Genomic DNA, 22756 nt, shown 5'->3' with positions numbered 1-22756 from the left:
AAAATGAGGTTCTTTGAGAATTAAGATTTCTACACTCATGAGCCCAGAATAAGGCAGCTCTAGGACATTCTGGATATATATCATTTCCAAACATGTGCTCCTTTTGGTAACACATATACCAAACAGTATACTCACTTATGCAAAAAAAGTGTCATGTGCAACAGCACCCATTTTCCTCCACCTTCATCAACAATGGCAAGAGCTCTGAAAATCTTAAAATGCACTTGTTTTAATTTCTATAGCTTCTGGGAAATACAACTGAGTAAATAGATTAATAATAGTACATTTTAAGAAGCACTAAAGATGAACCAAAAGTTAACAATTACTTTCCTTTCAATTTGGAAAGAATGTCCTTAGAGAGCATTTCATTAGTACCTCGGTTGCACTTTCTGCCACTGGGGTTATTTCTCTTGAGTTTAAAGCAGCCTTTGAAGGTGACTCCAGGGAGAATACTGGACTTTCTGTGAACAATAGAAGGTGAAGAAGTCAAATTTAGGCCTGAGGACTTAGCTCAGTGGAAGCACTCTTATCTAGTATGTGTGAGGCCTTGAGTTTGATTCTCAGCACTACAAAAAAATAAAATAAAAAGTGGTTTATCTAATATAATCAATTCCATGGCCTCTCAGTGAGTAGTTTAGATCTTGGTTGATAAATTAAATATTAAAATTACAAAACTGAAATATGGAGATATACTTTTGACAAAAAGTTTTACATATAGAAAATTTTCTTTTAAGAAAATTTCATCTTAAGCAAAACCCCCTCAGTCATGATGTGACTGGGAACTAGGTACATTCACTTATTGAGAAGGGTCTCTGCTCAGCAACTGGGAGGCAGAGTCTTCCTTGTTAGACTAACGAAGATGTCTGTAAACATGAAGCCATATACAATCACATGAATACATGAGACCCACAGGGCGTGGGAATGCAAAATAAAAATAAAAATCCACAGGATAGGATTAGAGAAAGCTCTTTTGGTGGTTAATTCTACGTTCACCAGAAGGGGATTCGGTATTAACTGTGACTGGAAAAGGACGGGAGGAGGGACAAAGATTGCAGAAGAAAAGAAAAGAGAAGATAAAGTTAGGGATAGGAGGGTGATGGAGTGAGAATGGTTTAAAAACAAGTGGTAAGAGTACACATGGGGATAGTTGAGGGGGTTCACTGTGGAAAGTATGAGGGCTGGGTTATAAAAATTCCAGAGCTTAAATATCTAAAAGCAACAAAAATCATTTTAGGTCTGTTATATTTCTAGTGATATAACTTTGTAATAAACTTGATGAATCCCCCAATGACATTTGTAGTTTTCTTTTGATTTATAAGAATAATCAAATTTTTGCATTGTGTTATTTATTTATTTATTTATTGCACTTAGTTTTAAAGTTCATTTATAAGTTACTTCATTTTTACTTATTGAAACACCTTTTAGGGTCAGGGGTGTACCAGAGGTGTAGCTCAGTGGTACAGCACTTAGACACTTGCCTAGTATGCTGAGGTAAGTTCACTCCCTGCTTGGGAAGAGGGAGTGCTTTTTAGAAGAGGTAATGACTTTAATGGTTTTAATTCTAAAAGAGTTACACAACAATTGTATATTGGTATAATTAATTGGAACTAGACCTACAAAATTATAAACTGCAAATTAACATCGTAAGAGGTAATACAACTTCCTTTAATTTTTGGAGTAAACAAATATAAAAGAACATTCTAGGAAATATGATTTAAAAAAAAAAGATTTCCCATACATATCATTTTTTATTTCAAAGTAGTAAATCAATAGGCTGTTGGCAAATTAAAACAGGTCAAGGGAAACTCAATTTTGTGTTAAAAACAGAAATTGAGGACTTTTACCTCAACCTGAATGATGTTTATTAATGATGTCAATGTCTGATACTTTCTGGCTTTTATCTTTATACAAAAATGTGCAATGGTGACTTCAGTATTTGTATTTTCAAACTACAGTAGCTTGTACCCTGCTATGTTAAGGTTCTTTATTAAATTGCTGGGCAAAAACTGCTTTTATGTAACCTTATGGTGTCTGACCTTCAGATCCTAAGCCTGCATGTGCATGTACATGTGAACACTCACATCCTCTGATGTTAATATTTACACTATAAAAATTAATTTTATGCTGTTTGTACTTTTGAAATGATCTATTTCAGATATAATTTACACAAAAATGTACCCATTTTAAGTAATTCATTAACATACATTTATGAAATCATCACCCAAATCAGGACAGAATACTGTTCTCACTCAAAAGTTCTTTTAAGAATCTCTTCTGTATCTCTCCTTCCTACATCTGTTCCCATGGTAGACTGGTTCATTTTCAAGAAGGATTGTATTTAGGGCCAGGGATACAGCTCAATTGTTAGGTGCTTGTCTAGCTTGTACAAGGCTCTATGTTTGATCCCTACTTCTGAACCTCCAAACAGATTTTAAGATTCTCTTTTCTGCAAATTTCACATAAATCCAATCACATGGGATACATGATTCTTTTGCCCAGCATATTTCTGAGATTTATATATTACTTACATATATCAATACTTTGTCTATTTTTTGGTTGCATGTTTAACTAAGTGTATGAAATATGGATAGTTATTCATCGGTTGATGGACAGTGGAACTGTTTCAAGTTATGAGCTATTATGACTAGAACTATGATTACTTGTATAAAGGTCTTTGTGTGGATGCAGGTAATAATTTTTCTTGTTTAAATACATAAAGGAATGAATTAAAAGTCACATAGTAGTGTAATTTTGGGGGGAGATATGGAAATTGAACCCAGGAGCCTTTACATTGAGCTACAAACCAGCTTTTTTTTTTTTTTTTTTTTTTTTTTTTTTGGTACTGGGGATCCAACTCAGGATCTTGCTCTTGCCAAGCAGAAGTTTATACTGCTGAGCTAAATCCCCGGCCCTTTAACCAGCTCATTTGAGAGCCAGGCGGGAGGCTGAGGCAGGAGGATGATGGCAAATTCGAGACCAGCCTGGGCTACAAAGTGAGCCTAAAGCCAGCCTGAAATGCATAGCGGGACCCTGTCTCAAAAAGACAAAAAACAAAAGTTGAGACAGGGTGTTATGGATTGTATCTAGATGTTGCCCCCAAAGCTTCATTCACTCACAGGTGGTGCTTTTTGAATATGACTGAATCTAGGGTGTGTGAATATTGAGTAAGGGTGTGTCCAAATTAGCCCAGTGATTGATTTAGCACAGTCCAAGGTATGAATAATGAGAAGGCCCATCATGCTTGTGGGTGGCACCTACGATTAGGCTACTGGCACCTACCTGTAGCCTGAATGGAATAAAGAGAAAGAAGGAGAAGCTTGCTGCTGGCTGCTTTCCACTTACCCTGGAGGGGACTATTTCTCCTGTGCCCTGCTGCCCTGACTTGGAGCCAGCCAATTAGACTGAAACCTCTACAAACTATGTACTAAAATAAACCTTCCTCCTGGAACTTGTGTTGGGTATTTTGTGCCAGCAACAAAAAAGTAACTAAAATGCGGGGTACTATTCATTCCCCAGGATGGGCTTGAACTTGCAAACTTGCCTCAGATTCCCAGAGTGCTGGGGTTATAGGTGTGTAACAACAGGCCCAGATTAATGTTTTAAGAAACTATCAAATTATTTCTTAAACTGGTTTTACCATTCTGCACTTTTACTTAGAGTGTAAGAATCTCAAGTTGCTCCGCATCTCCACCAACACTTCATATTTTTCAGTTGTTTTCATTTGGCTCCTCTACTGGATGTTTGACGGGATCTTATTGATTTTGCAGTCATAATGATGTGGAGGATATCTTGTGCTTACCTGCCATTCTCTCATCTACAATGAAGCAATCTCTAATTGTTCTAGGTTTAATTTGTTCTTCCTTTCCATAGTTTCTTATGGTAAATGTTAAGACCATTCATTTTAGGCCTTCACTATTTTTTAAAAAAATATAAACATTTAGGGCCAGCAGTTTGGCTCAGTGGCGTTAAGTGCCTGCTTGATAATCCCTGGCACCAAAATAAATAAATAAATAAATAAATAAATGAATAAGCAAGCAAGCTTTTAATGCTAATAATTTCCCCCTCTTTACTATTTAGCTGCATTCTATAAATTCTGAAATGCAATGCTTTTATTTATTCTGGATATTTTTGACTCCAGAAAATTTCAAAGTGTGGACAATTTCCAAAAAATTTAGGGATTTTCCAGCTGTCTTCCTATTATAGATTACTAACTCTTTTGGTCAAAGAGCATACAGTATTTTGTTTGAATATCATCTTTTACATATAGAAAAACTTGTTTCATGGTCCACAGATCTAATCCCTTACTTCATATGCACTTAAAAGATCATTCTACAATATAACTCCATTAATATCACTTAGGTTATGTTCATCAATAGCTCAAAATGTGACAGCCATATTGACTGTGTCTATGTTTATTTTTCCTAGTCAGTAGTGGGGATTGGATCTAGAACTTCTATACCAAGCTATATCCAAGCCAGACAGGGTCTCATTTATTATTAAGTTGTGTACACTGGGATTAAACTCATGGTCTTCCAGCTTCAGCCTCCTAGGGTATTAGGATTTTAAACCTGTGCACCAAATCCAGCTCCATCTACATGCTGTATTACTACTGAGAAGGACTTTGGGAATTTCCAATTATAATTGTCTTTTTCTATTTATCCTTTCAGTTCAACCAGTTATTGCATCGGGCATTTCAAACTACTACTATTAAGTGCATACACTGCTTTACTGTTATAAAAAGGCTTCTTATTCCTGGTAATATTCCTTATTCTCTATTTGTCCAATGATAACACAGCCACTTCTGTTTTCTTAGGACTACTGTTTGCATGCTTTTGCATGTTTATCTTCTTCCATCCTTTTAATTTTAACTAGCTTGTATAAAGCATATCTCTTACAGTTAACAGATAGTTAAGTCCTATTTTATGTATTAATCTAACAATGCTTTTCCAGAGTATGTAGACTATTACATTTATCAAAAATGGTTGGATTAGTTGTATCTATTCTTTGCTTTTTTGTGACTTCTCTTAGATTATGTTTAAAATTCCATTTTTACCTCCACTAATGGTTTATTAGTCCTATTTCCACTCTAGGTGTTAACATAGGTATCTTTACCGTATATTCCATCTTCTAATGACATTATCCCACTCAAATATAAGGACTGTGCACTTGCATTTCTTAGGCCACGTTTTGCATTATTGTTATCAGACATTAAGATGTATGTACCTTAGCAGGATGGTGCTATATTCTTTAAATCTATTACCTATCTGATATCACTGTCTTTCATTAGACCACTTCCTTTATTTCTCATAAACAAAATTTATTGCCAGCAAATTTTCATTATCTAAAAAAGGTCATAATTTTGCTTACATTTTTGAAAGATAATCTATTATATATGGAATTCTACCTTGACATTCCCCAGCCTCTTAATGATGTCATTCAAATATCTTTTGGTTTGTGTAGCTCTCTGTTCTTCTACAGATATTTACAGCATGTCTTCATCATTTCTTAATCACTCATTTCAGGATATTGATTACTGTTGTAGCTTGGCATAACTGATGCCATCTTGAGCCCTGCATTTAACTGGCCTGTATTTGACCCAGGAAAATGGAAAATTACTCAGGGTATAAGGCAGAATAAGCTGTACTCAAGAGGAGAAAAATTAAACTGCTCAACAAAAGCAGCAAGATACAGGTGTCAACCAAAAATTAATGTAAGATCCTAGCTAAATTGTTTCCAACAGGATATCTTTTGTGATTCTCTCTTTTAAAAACTCTGTAACTTTCCATTACGGGGGTCATTTGTTTGGACTCTGAAATGGGGTGTATGGGGTGTGTGTGTGTGTGTGTGCGCGTGCGTGTGCACGCGCGTGCACACATCCGAGTGACCCTGAGCTCAGTTAATTAAATTTCAAATTTATCAACTTGGTTGCTTGGATTCCTGTATTGTTGTTCATGAACCCACCTCAATTATGATATGTGTTGTTACAATTTTCTTGGTGTTTATGCTACTTGGAGTTTATTGAACTTGGAGTTATAGTCATTAAATTTGAAAGAGACCCTAGAATGAAGTCCTAGACCTCGATAGTAGTATTCTACCTCTCCTTGCTTGTGGAAAGGGCATTGTATCACTCTTTCTCTATAGATTATATCATATACATAAAAATAACATGTCCATACATTGGTTTTCCCATTTTTGCTTGCATTCTCTTAGTTACTGCTGTTAAGATAAGGGGAAAAATGTGTTCCATGGGGTGAAGAGAGATTCACGACAGCCCCAACCAAGATAGATTTTTCTTTCTAAAGATAATGTATAAGCAAACTGATACATTCATACCATGGGCTATTACTTAGTGATAAAAAAATAACACACTACTGTTGTATTATATAGCAACATGCTAGATGGGGTGATACATGCCTGTAATCCCAGAATTCTGACGGGACTGAGGCAGGAGAATTGAAAGTTGCAGCCTATCCTGGGTCATTTTGCAACTAAAAGAGACTCTGTCACAAACTTTAAAAAAAAAAAAAAAAATTAAAAAGGGTTGGGTGTGTGGCTCAGTGTGAAGGCCTTGGTCAATCCTTACTACCACCAAAAACAGAAAAAAAACAAACAATAACATCCAAGAGAGTGATGATAAGAAGCCAATCTCAAAATACATACTGCATCATCACATTTATATATAGCATTTGTGAAGAAGTCCAATTATAGAGATCAAGCACAGGTTAATAATGGTCACCTAAGATTAGACAGAGGAGCAGCAGGTCAGTGTAGCTACAAAGAGGTAGCAGTTACATGAATCTACATATGTGATGAAACTACATAGAACCATATAACATATACACTAACACACACTTCCTAAGTGGGACCAGAACATTTGAGTTGTTACCACCCTGTTTCTTAAAAAAGATTTAAAAAATCTTTTACCTGTCTTGCAGGTGGACGGACCTTCTTTTGTCAAATCAATAACAAAATCACATTTCCTCTTCTCCAGATCCTAAGAAGTTATTATAAAACAAAACAAAACAATAAAACCTATAGCTTCAGCAGTTAAAAATGTTTTACAAGAAGATAAAATACATTATAATTTTAAATGATTTTAAGAAAGTACTTCATTCCTTCCTGCCTTTCTCAGTAAAAAATTTAAACATAAGACCTTGTACATACTAAACAAGTGTTCTACTACTGAGCTATACAAACTTATAACCCTAATTAACATTTAGAAGCTAGAGACTATTTTCTAAGTGTCTTATGGTTTAATTGAACTCTAATATAAAAAATAAGGTCATAAAACACTTCATGGTTTCTGAGAATATGATGAAGGAAATCTAAATGAACTGATACATAAGTATATCATGAAATATCTTTATCATTAGCTTTAGGCTTGTCAGTGGTATGCTGAGAGACAGTAATTTTATACACACAAACGAGGTCAGCAAAGGACAAACAACAAAGCAACCTGAAATAACATTAAAGTTCCTAGAAATAACATTTAAATAAACAGCATTCAGAGACGATAATAATTACTTACTCTAACTTCAACTATATCATTAGATGAAATGTTGGAATTTGCTGATGTAATTCTTTTAGAATCTAAAAGAAAATTATTAAAACATGAATACATATTAAATATTTATGGACTTTGTAATGTAAAATGCTGAAACACAAAAATGAAATACTAATTGAGTTACTTATATATTATAAAAAGTAACAATAGAATACCTATTCCAAAAATCAAATCTATTTAATGTAATGAAAATTTTATTTTTCTATCTGTAACTTTATATTAGTAACTTTTTGAAAATCTACCTGAAAATTATTTTAATATTTTAAAAAATAAACTGCAGAAAAATACGTTTTTAAATTCCCAGTACCTTTACAACAGACTGCTTGAGCTGGATAAGGAGGACTCTTCCTAAATTAGTGAGAATACTTAAAGAAATACAGAGAGTGTTTTGTAGCTGTTTGATTTGAAACTGTGGAAACAATTGTATCAGAAATTATGATCAAATGCTCAGAAGAGTAAAACACAAAATTGTGGAATTATGCATCACACAAGATAGTTAAGGGACAGGAAATTTATCACTGGAAATATAAAATTAAAATTTTTAAAAATATAAGACACAAATTCTAAAAAGCAATGAAGTATTTTTTAAAAACCAAAAGAAAAACAATAAAGAAAATTGAGATGAACTTAAAGTCTAAAAGACTATGTGTTAATAGAAAAACAAATCACCACTAACATCAACATAAGACCACAGCAAATGATGCACACATAAGTAACTTATTAAGCTTATTAAGTCAGTAGACAAACATCTACAAAGAGCTACTAATAAAAATAAAAATTAAAAGGCTATAAATTGATGAAATATAAAATAAAAAAGAAATGTGAATCACATGAAGGAACCATTTGAGGTATTATTAGTCACAAATTAAAAACTAGACTATTGGGGGCTGGGTATTTAGCTTAGCAGCATAAGCACCTGCCTTGCAAGTAGGCAGCTGTGAGTTTCATCCCGGTACCAATAAAAGAAAAAGAAAACAAACAAACAAACAAAAACGAGAGCATTTCTGAGAGTAGACAAAATTGTATTTTATTAAAAGTTTATATCTTTCATTCTAAAAAAATACCTATTTGAGCCCTTTAATTTGATAAATAATAATCTAATCAATTTAAGATACCTCTTGCATTTGGTGTAACTGGAGTTGTCAAATTGGGACTTTCCACAGAAATCCACATAACATCATCATTACTAAAATGATAAACAAAAATAAACTGAGTAAACAAAGAGTATAGAACATGCAAGTAATGGCTAGCATTCCTCTAAATTAACATTTCATGTTTTGAATGAACGACTGTGTACTGGGAGAGGAAAACAAATACTTTAACAAGACCCATGCATTACTAATTCATTTATATTAATAAGGAGAATGGGAATCCAATAATAAAAGACATACAAAACTTAGTACAGGGCCAGGCGTACGGGGCACAAGCTTGTAATTCCAGCACTCAGGAGGCTGAGGAATTAGGATTGCCTTGAGTTTGAGGCGAGCCTGGGCTACATAGTGAATTCAAAGCTAACCTAAAATACAGAATGAGACTCTTTCTCAAAAAATGAAACAAACAAAAAACAACAACAAAAAACCGTAGTAGGGATCTAGTCACAACAATTCATAAATGTACAAAGTATCACTTCAGGACACATATCTGCCTCATAAAGATGAAAACATAAAACTAAATGAAACCCATTAAAACTGACAGTCACTTTAACTCTTCAAGATACAAGATTATAATAAAGCTATTTAAATAGCTTCCACTACTCTTACATTTAACTATAGTAGCAATATAACCACACATTTTCTTTGCCGAAGCAAATATGTTAAATGATGCTTTCAGTTGTAGAACACTCTAGAAGAGATCATCTTTGCTGCCATTTTGATCTTGATACCATTTTAGTGAGTTTGACATTTTAAATGAGAATTTTATGAAAACTATGAGACAAACTGCATTAAGCTCATTAAAATGCTAGAATGCCCAGCATAATTACACCATTTTCTTGTCATGTTTTATATTTTCAGTACTTATATTTGGTCTAGAACCCATTCTGAGTTAATTTTTGTGTATTTGTAAAAAGCTGAGTTTTACTTTTCCCTTCTAGGTGTTCCAGAAACATTTCCTGAAAAGAAAATCGTTTCTGTGTTAAACATCTTCCCTTGTTTTTATTTAGTATATTTTACCTATACAGAGTATCAGGTTTCATTATGGTAGTTCCATACTTGTGAGTGTGGCACTGGAATGGAACCTAAGGCTTCTGCACTAAGCTATATCCCTAGCCCTTTTTCAGAACTCTGAGATAGGTCTCACCAACTCACTAACTTACTTAGGTAGGCTCTAATTTGCAACTCCTATCTCAATCCCTCAGAGTGCTGGATTACAGGCCTGGACTACCATGCCCGGCTTCACACATTGTTTTTTTTCTGTAGTACATAATGTTTCCATTCCTTGTGTGGAGTCGGTACATGTACAAAGCATATCTTAATTCTTTTTTTCATTCCTTTGCCCCCTTTCCCTCTATTTCTTAATCCCCTTCATAGGTGAGACAGATTTATCTTCCCACTTCCTAGTATCTCTTCTGGTACTGCACAGGATCAGAGAAATTTCTCTTACTTTGTAGTGCAAGCTGGCCCTGAGCTCATTTATGAAGCTGAGGTCGGCCTCCACCTCATAGCCCCCTCTTGCCTTAGCCTCCCGAGCGCTGGGAGTATAGGAGTGCACTACCACACCCAGGCAGTCTTCATACATTCCTATACTGTGATTACTCTGGCAACTTTCTTGTAAACTAATGGACTACACGAGTCTGTATTCTCATCTCCCCACTGAGTTGTGTGCTTATTCTTAGACTACCAACGTTGTCTTAAATAGGATAACTTTACAGAAGGTTTTGAAATCCGGTAGTGAAAGTCTTCCAACTCTGTTCCTTTTTTTGTAGATTTTTGCATTCCTCACATAAATTTTAAATAAATTTGTTATTTCTTAAAAAGATGCTTACTTCAGACTAAATTTACTTTACAGAACAAAGTGAAGTGTTATAACAACAACAATGAGTTTTCTTAATTCTTGAATGTGGAGTTTCCCATTTCTTTAGGTCTTTTGTAATTTCTTTAGTAATAATTATAGTTTCAAGTTTTAGTAGGGACTGAGCCCAGGGCCTTTGCAGTACGCTACATTCCCAGCCCTTTACTGTTATCATCATTATCATTGAGACAGGGTCTTGCTAAATTGCTCAGTTGCCTAGACTTTGAGGCTGAGATTACAAGTCTGTGACACCATTCTTATTCCCATTGCTTCTTCCCTACACGTTTGTCTATAGTATTTAACAGCATTTCTCTATACATACTATATACAAACACAAAACTACTATTTACCCACATATCTACGATTTCTGGAGGTCTACATTACATTTCTACCTAGTACTATTTTTCTACTATCCAAAAAACTTGCTTTAAATGTTGTGTAGTGCAAGGCTGCTGTTAATGTATTCTCCCACCTTATTAAAACTTAAAAAATGTGTTTTCCCTCATACTTTTGAAAAGTATTTTTCCTACACATAGAATTCTAAATGGCTAATTTTTATCTTTCAATACTTTAGATATAGCTGATCTCAGTATTTTAAATACCACATGCAGTACGATAAAAAGATAAAAGAATTTGAAGATTTATTACAGTAAAAGCCACATTGCCGTTGATATCCTTGAAAGTACTCCCCTACTTTTGAACATGCTTATCCCATCATTCTGGCCACTTTCTGAGTAATTCTGGAAGTTCTCTTTCATGAGTGTCTCAATTCACTGTTGTGACCACCTCAATGTTCTGAATTGATTCAAAATGTTTACCTTGGATAGTCATTTTGACTTTGGGGAAGAGCCAGAAGCTGCGCAATACAGATGTGTTGAATAAAGAAAATGAGGACACACCATCACGGTTTATGAGTCTGCTCTTCCTTGGGATGGTGCTCAGTAGCAGCATTTGCCACTCTTTTTGCACTCATGAACGGTGACTTCCATCTACTCTGTTTTTCACTTTACTATCTTTGTCACTTTCCAAGTTCAGCTTGGGTTTTTGTGTCTTCCATTTCTCTCATGTTTACTCTCCTCTGTACTGTCGAACATCAAGAATAAAATAATACAGTAATTCTTATGGCATTACTGGCTAAGTCTGTTAAATACTGGTAGATCACTTCAGTCTTATCCTTGTTCATGCTTCACTTTCTCTTTCTTTGGTGGTGTTGGTAACTAAACCCAGGGCCCATGCACACAAAGCTACAATCTCAGTCTCTCTTTTTCCCACCTTGAGCCAAGGTCTTGCTAAATTGCCCAGGCTAAGGTTGATCTTGTGCTCTTTCTACCTCAGCCTCCCAGAGTGCTGGGATTACAAATGGGTTAATTTTTTGCAATTTTGCAAGCCTGGTAATTTTGTATGTATCAGACAATGTAAAATTTATGGTGCTTAGTAACAGATGTTTCATCCCATCAGATTGTCTTCTGAAATTCAATTAAAGTAGATTACTTTGATTCATTTAAAGCTTTCTTGTAGCTTTTTTCTGTGTGTAGGTTCTTTGCAGTCATTGATCTTGGACTGGCTGAGCTCCACTAACACTACAGTCATCTGTGGACTCTACTGACAGCTCCTTATTCACATTCTCTTCATTTTAGCTAGCAGAAAAAGCACTATGTTCTCGGTTCTCCTTCTGGTGAGGAGGAAAGCAAGAATTACTTCTTTCCAAGATTTGGCCTTCTTTCCAATGATTCTTTCCCCTGCCTCATATAGTTACATTTTTGCACAGACAGATCCATATTTAGCCAATGATTTAAGAAGTTTGCTTTGCAGATCTTCAGAGCTTTCTCATTGTGTAATTTCTTTACTTTTTGAATTCACAAATCTAGCCAGACTCTCTAATCTCTGGCCTAAACTTAGCAAGACCATCAAGCTCTGTTTGGGATCCCCCCATCTCTACCTTTTAACTTGGAAAATACTTGCAGGCAGTCAGCTGGACTAATGGCAGGGCTCATTTCACTTGTTTCCCTTAAGAATGACAATCTGCAGCTCATTGTTGAATAAAGGCTTGCCATAATTGGTTTGTTTTTAGCCTGATTTGCAAATTGTTTACAGTAAAAGATCAATTCTTTAATACTCATTACTGCTTCACAGGATAAATGAGAAATTTTCTGCATATTTTTGTTCTGTAAAATCAACTTTTCCATACAAATTTAAAAGAAATTTAATTTTATATTGAATTTATCAATGAGAGATTCTAACATTTGCCATTATTTTTAAGGAAAAAAAACCCATAAATCCTCAGAACTAAACTTTATTAAGAATACTTGATTTTCTAACAAAACTTGGCAAACTTATTTAAGTGTTATATATTTTTCTATCAATAGTTATTAAGTGAAAAACTGATGGCTACTATCTATTTTGTTGCTAAACTATAAGAAAATGTGAAGTAAACCTTTTCACATTTTTATTACTTTGTAGTGAAAATACCTTATGCATCTCAAAACTATTTATTTATATTTGTTTGTTTGTTTGTTTGTTTATGGAGGCAGGGTATTACTCTATAGTCCAGGCTGGCTTTGAGCTCAGTCTGTAGCCTAGACTGGTCTTTAACTTGTGGTGATTCTCCTGCCTCAGCAGCCCAAGTGCTGAGATTACGGTCATGTGCCATCATAACCAGCTTTAATTTTTATTTTAGTTACTACTAAAACCTAACACAATTTAAGAGTGTAAGAAACAAAGTAGAAAGACTTTAAAAGGCAGAAGGGAATTTCTGACAGTCTCACTGTGTTTAGGAGGTAAGGATTAAAATTCGGGATGCACTCTAAAATTTCAGATGAAATCAATAGAATCTAAGTCTTAAGAGTCAGAGGGAACTAGAAGTAGAAACAGCCTTACAAAACTCACAAGCTTTAAATTCTACCATTCCATAAGTAGACTGGGTGGTTAGAATACATTCTATATCTGCTAAGCAGAGGAAAAAATGTACTATATGTATAGCAAAATGGTATAATTCAGAGCCTCAACGATTTTTCAGAAATTTATCAAGCATGCTGACAGACCGATTCAAATGACTGGAATGGCCAGGTATGGAATTATGTACCTGTAGTCCCAGCTATTCAGGGGACTGAGGCAGAAGGATCAGTTCAGCCCACAAACTAGAGAACAGCTTGGGCAACACAGCAAGATCTCCAGCTAATAAGTTAGCAAGTAAATAAACAAACAAGCAAACAACTAATTTTAAGACTACTGAACGAATGACTGAGAAAGAAGTTAAAATGGAGCAGTCATTAAGAAAGTAGAGGGCTGGGGTTTGGCTCAGCGGCACAAGCGCCTGCCTGGCAAGTGCAAGGGTAAGGGCATGAGTTTGATGCCTGATACCAAAAAAAAAAGAAAGTAGAATCTAGCCGGGCATTGGTGAGCACCCCTGTAATCCTAGATTCTGGGAGGTTGAGGCAGAAGGATTACAAGTTGAGCCTGGCCTAAGCAACTCAAAGACTTGGCAAGACCCTCTTCTTAAAAAGTTAAAGGAGGTTGGGGATATAATTTACTGTAATGATCTTAGATTTAATCCTGAGTACTAAAAAATCAAACAAATAAAAACAACACACACAATTTAAGGAAGTAAAATGCTGTGTGTTCAGATGTGGGGCTCTTCAAGATGACTGGATCTTGCAGGCACTATAATCGTTTGTGGATTGACTCATGGACAAATTCAGAGTTGAATATGCTGTTAGAAGGTGGGGCTTGGCTGGAGTGGGCTTCTGGGGGTTGACCTGGAAGGGCGTCATGCCTTCCTGTGGTCCTGCCTTTGTTCTCTGCTTCCTGCTTGCCATGGTATAAGCTACTTCTCTTCCTTAGGCCTTTCCATCAGGCCATTTCTAACCTGGAGCCCGCTGACCATGGATTGGAAATGTGGGCCAAAATAAATCTCTTCTCCTTTAAGCTATGGGTGTCAGGTATTTTATCCCAGCAACAAAATAACTAAGACAGAAAGGAAAAATAAAACTATGCCTGATGGAATCAGAAGCTGTGGAGGCAGCCAGAACTTAAAAGACTAAAGTCCCAGACAAAGAGGACGTACAGGAACAATGAGATATTGGTCATTGGTGCTCCACCAGGGGATTTGTCTGCTCACTCATGCTAAAATGCTAAGCCAAGCAGAAAATGGCTTAAACCACAGCGGGCCGGTATTAAGGAGGGGAAACTACAGGATATACCATGAGTGTAGGGGAACTCTTAAGAGGGCTATACTACAAGAATGAAGGAAAATCTGAAAAGAGTGGTGTAGACTGCTGATCAGCCTCAGTTCTGTTCAATTCCTGACTGGATTAAATGTTGTACTATTCAAATACTGCCACATAACAATTTACTCAAACTATAATGATCTGAAAACAAGTATACACCATCTTAGCTTCTGTGGGTATATAGGCATGGGTCTCTTATGAGGATGTTAACAAGGCTTATAGCTGTATAAAGTCTGACCAGGCCAGAAGATCTGCTTCCAAACGGTATACTTGCATACTTGTTGGCAGGATGCCCACCATGGGGAATTTTGCTTGATGTCTTTTTGACATGACAGTTAACTTACCTAAGAGCAAACAAGCCATGAGGAAAAAAGCAAGCTATGATACCTGTATTAGTCAGTTTTCCCAGTGCTGGGACAAAATACCCAACTTATAGGAGGAGAGGTTTAATACGGCTCACAGTTACAGAGGATTCAGTGCATGGCTGGCTGGCTCCAAGGAAGAAACAATATGGTAAAAGGGCCATGGTGGAGGAAAGTTGCAAACTCATGGCAGCAGGGAAGCAGAGAGAACAGGAAGAAGCTCCAGAGGGAGATACACTCTCCAAAATCTTGCCTTTAGTGACACAAGTCTTCCATCCAGGACCCACCTCCTAATAGCACATTTACCTATGAATTCATTAGAGGATTAATATGCTGTTGAGTACAGCACTCTCATTATCCAAGCATCTCCCAAAGGCTCCACCCATGAGTGCATGAGACATTTTGGGGTCATTCTAGATGAAAACCACTGTTTTTAATAATGTACTTAATAACAGCACATGCTCTATTCAATAGGAATGAGTCATATCAAATATAAGCCCAAGACAGAAATTGGGCACTTTTCTTTAAAGGAGGTGATATCAAAAAATTGTGGACATAAAATTTAAAATCCAGTATCATGACTCATACTTGCTTTTCAGAGTATAGGATGAATCTAGTGTGTTGGAAATGTCATTATTTGGAGCCTCTGTAATTTCAAATATACAATATTCAAGATTCCAATAAAAAAATTAGTAGGTACACTGTGATATAGGACCAAGGAGAAAAAGTTAATAGAAAAATTGCTCAAAGTGACTCAGATTGGAGAATAATCAAAAATAGATCAGAACATAATAATGACTAGAATTTTCAAATATGAGCTGGCAGGATGAAGAGTTTTTACCATAGAATTAAATCTGCAAAAAAAGCATCCTATAGAATTAGGTAAACTGAAAAATATACAAGCTGATCACATGGATTACAGGGAAATAGGTCAGAAGACATCCAAATTAAAGTATTAAGAGTAAAAAAGATTGAAGTATATATAGGTATTTTTAAAAAGCATGCAATTGGAGTACCAGGTAGGTTAAAACACATATATGGCATGAAAATAATATTTGAAGAGATAATGGCTAAGAATTTGCTAAAGATTATGAAAAGACAGCACCCACAAACTCAAGAAAGTTTACAAGCCCAAACTAGTATAATTAAGAAACAAAAACATGTGTCATCCCCACACACACACAACTAGTACTTTATACTACACTTATGAAAACCAAAGTACAATATTTTAAAAGCAGCCAGAACTTTATCTTCAAAGAAGCAATAAGACTGATGTCAAAAACTTCCAACAGTAATACAGAGATTAGAATACAATGTCATGACAGCTTGAAAAGCTGAAAAGTGCCAACCTAATAATAATATAACCAGGTTAAAAGATTCTTCAAAAATAAAGTCAAAATACAAGTTATTTCCAGATAAAATTGACAAAATTTAATCTGAACAGAATTTAAAACTGAAATAAGTGAAGCTTTTTTTTTTTTTTTAAATAGGGAAGAAAAATGATCCCAGATAATAAGATGGAAATGTAGAAACAATGAAGAGCCACAGAAGGGCAAATATGTAGGGAACTAGGAGCTGGGGGTATAGCTCAGTAGTAAAGTCCTTACCCAGTATCTGTAAAGCCCTAGGTCTAAGTCCCTCCTCCCCACTCAAAAAAACAAGTGGGTTATTTAAAATTAACAATGACTACCTAAAACAACGACATTTCATCTTGTGAGATTTGAAATACTGTAAAATTAAAATGCAGAAAAACAATGACCATAAAAGAGATGAGAAATAGAAAATGAGCAGAAAAAGAAAACAATTAAGATTAGGAATCCAAGTATCAGCAGGATTACATTAAACACAAATAATTTTTCTGATAAAAAGATTTATGTTTTCAAATCAGATTAAAAACCCATGTCATGGGCCTAGAATATCACTGTGGCACAGCACTGCCTGCAAGCGCAAGGTCCGGAGTTCAATTCCTAGTAACAAAAACAAAAAGCAGCCATGTTTAATTTATATTGTAAACTTCTTCCATAAATAGCACCTGTACTTCCAATTTTCTTCTTTTACTCTTTATGTTTTTTACGAAGCTTTAAATCTTTTGCAAAAGAGAAGGAGACCAAGGTTGGGGCAAGGGCAAGGGAATTACAAAGTATTATATATGCATACCAACTCCTCATGAGCACTGTGCTTATTATGTACTACAAATATGTATTAATAAAAAATAAAAACTGCAAATAAAAGAAGTTTCTAATTTTAATGTGATAAAATTAATCAATTTTTCTTTTATGGCAAGAGTTGTTGTGTCAAGAAATCTTTCCCTATCCAAATTTATGAAGCTATTCTTTCTATATTTAGTCTGAAATTTTTTAAATTTACCTTTAATCCATATAAGATTGACGTTTTTGGTATAACCTGACAAATTGGGGCTGATTTAATATTTCTCCTAACAATATTCACAAATTAAGATGTTGCCATTTAATGAGAACCAGTTATTTCCCAAATTATTTGCCACAGATGTTGTATATGTGTTTATATGCATGCAAAGGTTTCTGGACTATCTGTGACACTAATCTATTTGTCTAGTACTTGCAAAACATTATGTAAATGATTACAGCTTTGTTATATCCCACATAATAACGTCTGATGGCAAATTCTTTCCACATTTTGTTTCTCTACTTAAAGGGTATCTTGGTCTCTTAAACATTTACATATTCATTTTAGATCTAAGCAGCTTAAATTTCATAAAATTACACACTGGGATACAGACTAAAATTGTACTATAAAACATTAGTTTAAAGCTAGACATAAGAGAAACTTTCAGAGATGCTAAAACAGTAAAATTACAAGTTCAAGGCCAGTCTGGGCAATTTAGAAAGCCTCTGTCTCAAAATAAAAGTTAAAAAGTTTGAGAATGTAACTCAGTTCTAAAATTCTTGACTAACATGCTTGATTGAGACCCTGTGTTCAATCGCTATTGGCACTGTCCAAAAAAGATTAAAAAAAAGTACTTTGAACTAAAGTAAAAATAGTTTACCTTGTTATATGCAAACTATAAATATAGTAGTTTTCTCGATTTAAATCTTTTTCAATATCTTATAATTTTCTTCAGTAATTACATTATCTTGTTAAATGTATTCCTAAGTATGAGAGATGTTTCAGCACTGCTTTAAAAATTTTTTGTATTTTTAAAAAATCTCTTTCCTATCTGGTATACATGAAATAAACTGATTTCTTATGAGGTTAGCAATCTTATATAACTAATTCTAATAAGCTATCATCCTGTGGGTTTCTGACAAATATACATACCTCAATCATCAAAAAATAGTAATAATATTTTTCCTTTACTAATACTTCACATTTTTTCTTGTTTTCCTCTTAGCAGTCTTGTATTAGCTAAGACATTCAATGCATTATATAAAGTGGTGACAGCAGGCACTTTTCTTCCATTTTGTTTGTTTTTCAAAATACTTTCACATGCTCCATCATCAGTTTCCTTTAGGGTATTTGAAGATACTATATCAGATTAAGGAAGTTATGTTTTATTCTGAGTTTACCAAGAATTTACCAAGAATCATAAACAGATAAGCCTTGGTGATTGCTCTGAGACTGGTAGGCCCCGTCCAGCATCCCCTATCACTAGTGGACCCACAGGAAGGTTGGTCTAGGCCTGTTTGGGCCCTATCCAGTGACCCCTAAGTGGCCCCTCTGCCCCATGCTCCAAAAGTGTGTGCAGTAATTTCCATCCCATTGGGAAGCCTCAGCATGTCACTTGGAGACTGGTAGGGCCATGCACAGCATCCCCCATCACCAAAGGACCTACAGGAAGGTCACTCTGGCCCTATTTGGGCCCTACCAGGGATCCCCAAGAGGCTAGGAGGCACCTGGTAAAGGCCTGTCTAATGACCTCCACTCAACTGGAGAAACTCCCTGCAGTATGGACAGATATTCTCAACCCAAGAAACAACTGAGACCTTGTCTTCAGCTTCCCTAAGGGAATACAGGAAAATGACAAAACAAAAGAGCAAAATGCAATCTCAAATCTCCAGCCCTATCCAGACAGGCCTAGGAGACACGAATACAGGACAAAATGTAAGCCACACATCTCAAACTCCTGAAATGATAGCAACTGAAGTAAAGAAACAAATTTGGGAAGCTATAAAAGAACTCAGATAGAAAATAATCTTCCAGGTAAAAGAAAAAATGATAATGTAATGAAAGAAATGAACACATCCAGAGAAGACATAGTTAAAAAATAAACACTGCAAAAAGACATAAACCTTGAATGAACATTATAAGAAACAAACAGAACACATGAAACAGATTCAAAGACATATGCAGGAAATCAAAAATTCCATTGAAAGTTGGCAAAACCACCTCAACGGAACTGAAGATAGACTTTCAGACCTTAAAGACAAGATTGTAGATAGTGAATAGGAAAGGAAAGATCTTTTAAAAATAACAAGGAATCAGGAAATAACAATTCAACAGCTGCAAGATGATACAAGGAAAAACATAAGATTGATAGGGATAAATGAAAAAGAAGGTGACAACACAAATAATATCAAGAGGCTATTTACAGAAGTAATAGCTGAAAATTTCCCAAACATGAGAATGGAAACTGAGAAACAGAGAAGTGAAGCATATAGGACTCCAAATAGCCATAATCAAAATAAAACTATACCCAGATGTATAATAATCAACATCCAAGAAATCCAACATAAGAACAGAATATTAAAAGCTGTAAGACAGAAGACAGACCACCTATGAAAGACAGCTTATCAGAATCACAGCACACTTCTCAACTGAAATAACCAAGAGCATGAAGCAAAGTATTTCAGATCCTAAAGGAAAACAACTTCCAACCCAGATTGATGTGCTGTGCAAAACTGTGCTTCAAAATGAAGAAATAAAATATGTCCACAACAAAGAACAGCTAAAGAACTTCATGACTACCAAACCAACCCTACAAAGAATACTGAAAAGCATTCTAGAGAGTCATAGGAAAAAAACCAGCTAACCAAGGCAAACAAACATAGGGCAAAGGTAAAGAATTAATGGCAGAAAGACAATATGTCAAAAATAAACAAATATATATCAGTTACAACCATTAATGTAAATGGCCTCAATTTACCAATTAGAAGAAACAGACTGGCAGAATGGATCAAGAAACAACATCCAACCATATGCTGTATACAAGAAACCTATCTAACCCAAAAGGAAACTCATAGACCGAAAGTCCAAGAATGGAAAATAATACTTGGAGCAACAGGAACTCCCCAAAAAGCAGGAGTAGCTATTTTGTTTGCAGACAATGTGAACTTCAAACCAAGATTGATCAAAAGAGATAAAGAAGGTCACTACATACTAATCAGGGTAAAAACTTCAAGAAGAGATAACAATCTTAAAACATATATGCACTGAATTCAGGAGCACCCAGCTATCCAAAATAAATATTAACAGAAGTAAAAAATCAAATAAGCAATAACACAGTTATAATGGGAGACCTCAACACCCCACTGACACAAAGAGACAGATTAACTAAATAGCAAATCAGAAAAGAAATAACAGAACTGAATCACAACTGTGAAAAAATGTACTAAATGGATGTCTACAGTGTTCCACCCAATATCAGAATTCACAATCTTCTTGGCATTACATGGACATTCTCTAAAATGGACCATATACTACCTCACAGAACATGCTTAAGTAAATGCAAAAGAATGGAAATTATCCCCTGCATGCAATCAGATGACAGAGCCACGAAACTAGAAACTAATGACAAAAGAAACTGAAAAAACTTCACAAACAATGGAAATTGAATAATACACTCCTGAGCAATCAACGGTCAGAGGAAATTAAAGAACAAATTAAACAATATCTACAAGCAAATGAAAACACAAATACAATTTACTGGAATCTGTGGGATGCAATGAAAGTGGTTCTCAGAGGAAAATTTATTGCGGTGAATTCCCACATTAAGAAAACAACGAACACAAACCATCTGATGCTACACCTCAAACATCTAGGGAAAGAGCAAGTGAAGTCCCAAGCCAAAAGAAGGGAGGAAATTATAAAGATCAGAGCAGAAATCAATGCAATAGAGGCTAAGAAAATAATATAAAGAATCAATGAATCAAAGAGTTGATTCTTTGAAAGAATAAGTAAAATTAATATGCCCCTAGCCAATCTTATTTTAAAAAAAGGAAAGAAAACACTAAAATTTGGGAGATTAGAGAAGATGGCAGCTTGCTAGGTTGCTAGGTGGAGAGCATCTCTGGAAAACCAGCTCAGATGCTGGAATTTGAAAACATGGAGAGGGCTGAATGAGCAGAGAAGGACTCTCATGAACCCAGGAGGAAACTGAAGTGAAAAGAAAAATTGGAAGAGGAAGGAAAAACACGAGCAGAGGGCTGGAGCCCAATGCACTGAGAATGGTCCATGCTGTGCTGGGAGTGCCGTGGAGTCAGGTGACTCAAGGTAATGCTGAAGCTATGGCCACCAATAATGGGAGTTGGTGAGTCTCAAGCCCTTGGCAGGAGAACACAGTGCAGCGTGGAGTGGATCCAAGATAAAGAACTACATTGATTTCCATTGAGTGCTTGAGATTAGGTCCCGTGGCAGGTGTCGCTGGCTGTAGGACATCTTGTAGTGGGGCATAGCCCAGCGCCGTGGTGGTGTCAGTCAGCTGCCCCTGGCCCAGAGAAGACTGGTGGGATCTGCTTGGGTTGAGCCACGCCCCTGTTTGGGACCCAATAGCCAGGGACAAAGCCAGGGACAAAACTGTCCCGACCCTGTGAGGTCAACAAAGCACAGGCTAAGTTGCTGAAGGCACTTGTGGGTTGACTGGCTCAGAGGCTACAGGCTAGCCTGCATCTTCCCTGCATGCACCTCAGATAATAGCAAATTGGCAAAAAAAACTGGCAGCAAAACACCAGTCAGCATGCTTCTGAAAAATCGTAAGCAATACGGAGAGGGCCAGGGACCTCTACAACACACCTGTCTGAAAGATACCAGAAACATGACAGAGATAGAAAAAAAAACCCTCCAGCCACTGACCCTGGGAAAATAAGCCCAGGAGAGGTAAATACAGAAGAGAACCAGTGCAGCAATCATGCAATATTAGACACAGCATCAGCGGACATAAAGAAATACCTTCGTGATCTCATAGATGAACTTAAAACTGAAATTCTAATCCAAGTGAGGCAAGATATAAAAAGATTAATTAAAGAAATGCTAAGCCCCTCCCAAGAAAACACAGATGGAGGAACCCAGCAAAGGAAGAGAAACCTTTAATGAAGAATATAAACAAAACCTACAATACATGAAACAGATCCAAAGAGATTACCAGGAAACTAAAAACTCCATTGAAAGCTGGCAAAATGCCTTGACAGAAACTAAAGTTAACCTTTTGAAACTTGGAGATTTATAATGTGTGATTGTGAAAAAAAAAGATCTCTTGGTCCAGGAGAACATGGAAGACAGATGGCAGCAGCTATGGAGGCTCTCTGAGATTGCCAGCTTAGAATCCAGGAATGGTGTGGTGTGAGCAGTCCTAAGCAAGGGGAGATATACCCTGCTGACCCAAGAACGAACTAAGCTGAAAG

The 22756-nt window shown here is 35.7% G+C and overlaps 1 protein-coding gene across 3 annotated transcripts in view; it reads right to left on the bottom strand.

The window, feature by feature from the left end:
* The window catches only part of Atf7ip2 (activating transcription factor 7 interacting protein 2), a 68644-nt gene that overhangs the window by 1450 nt on the left and 44438 nt on the right, over positions 1-22756 (bottom strand). For 2 of the 3 annotated variants that reach the window (XM_063226507.1, XM_063226506.1), the window contains 4 exons: positions 8680-8750; positions 7529-7590; positions 6925-6994; positions 376-461 (listed from right to left, as the gene is read on the bottom strand). In XM_063226507.1, coding sequence (XP_063082577.1) covers positions 376-461; positions 6925-6994; positions 7529-7590; positions 8680-8750 — 289 coding nt within the window. Of the gene's footprint in view, positions 1-135; positions 213-375; positions 462-6924; positions 6995-7528; positions 7591-8679; positions 8751-22756 lie in introns of all 3 variants that reach the window. The other variant, XM_063226508.1, reaches the window with a different exon arrangement.

Source organism: Cavia porcellus, unplaced genomic scaffold (assembly GCF_034190915.1).
Source record: "Cavia porcellus strain 051 isolate PalLab524CR breed Dunkin Hartley unplaced genomic scaffold, mCavPor4.1 scaffold_16, whole genome shotgun sequence".
Lineage (NCBI taxonomy): Eukaryota > Metazoa > Chordata > Mammalia > Rodentia > Caviidae > Cavia > Cavia porcellus.
Note: the sequence above shows the minus strand (reverse complement) of the source record. Positions and strands in the feature narration are given on the sequence as shown.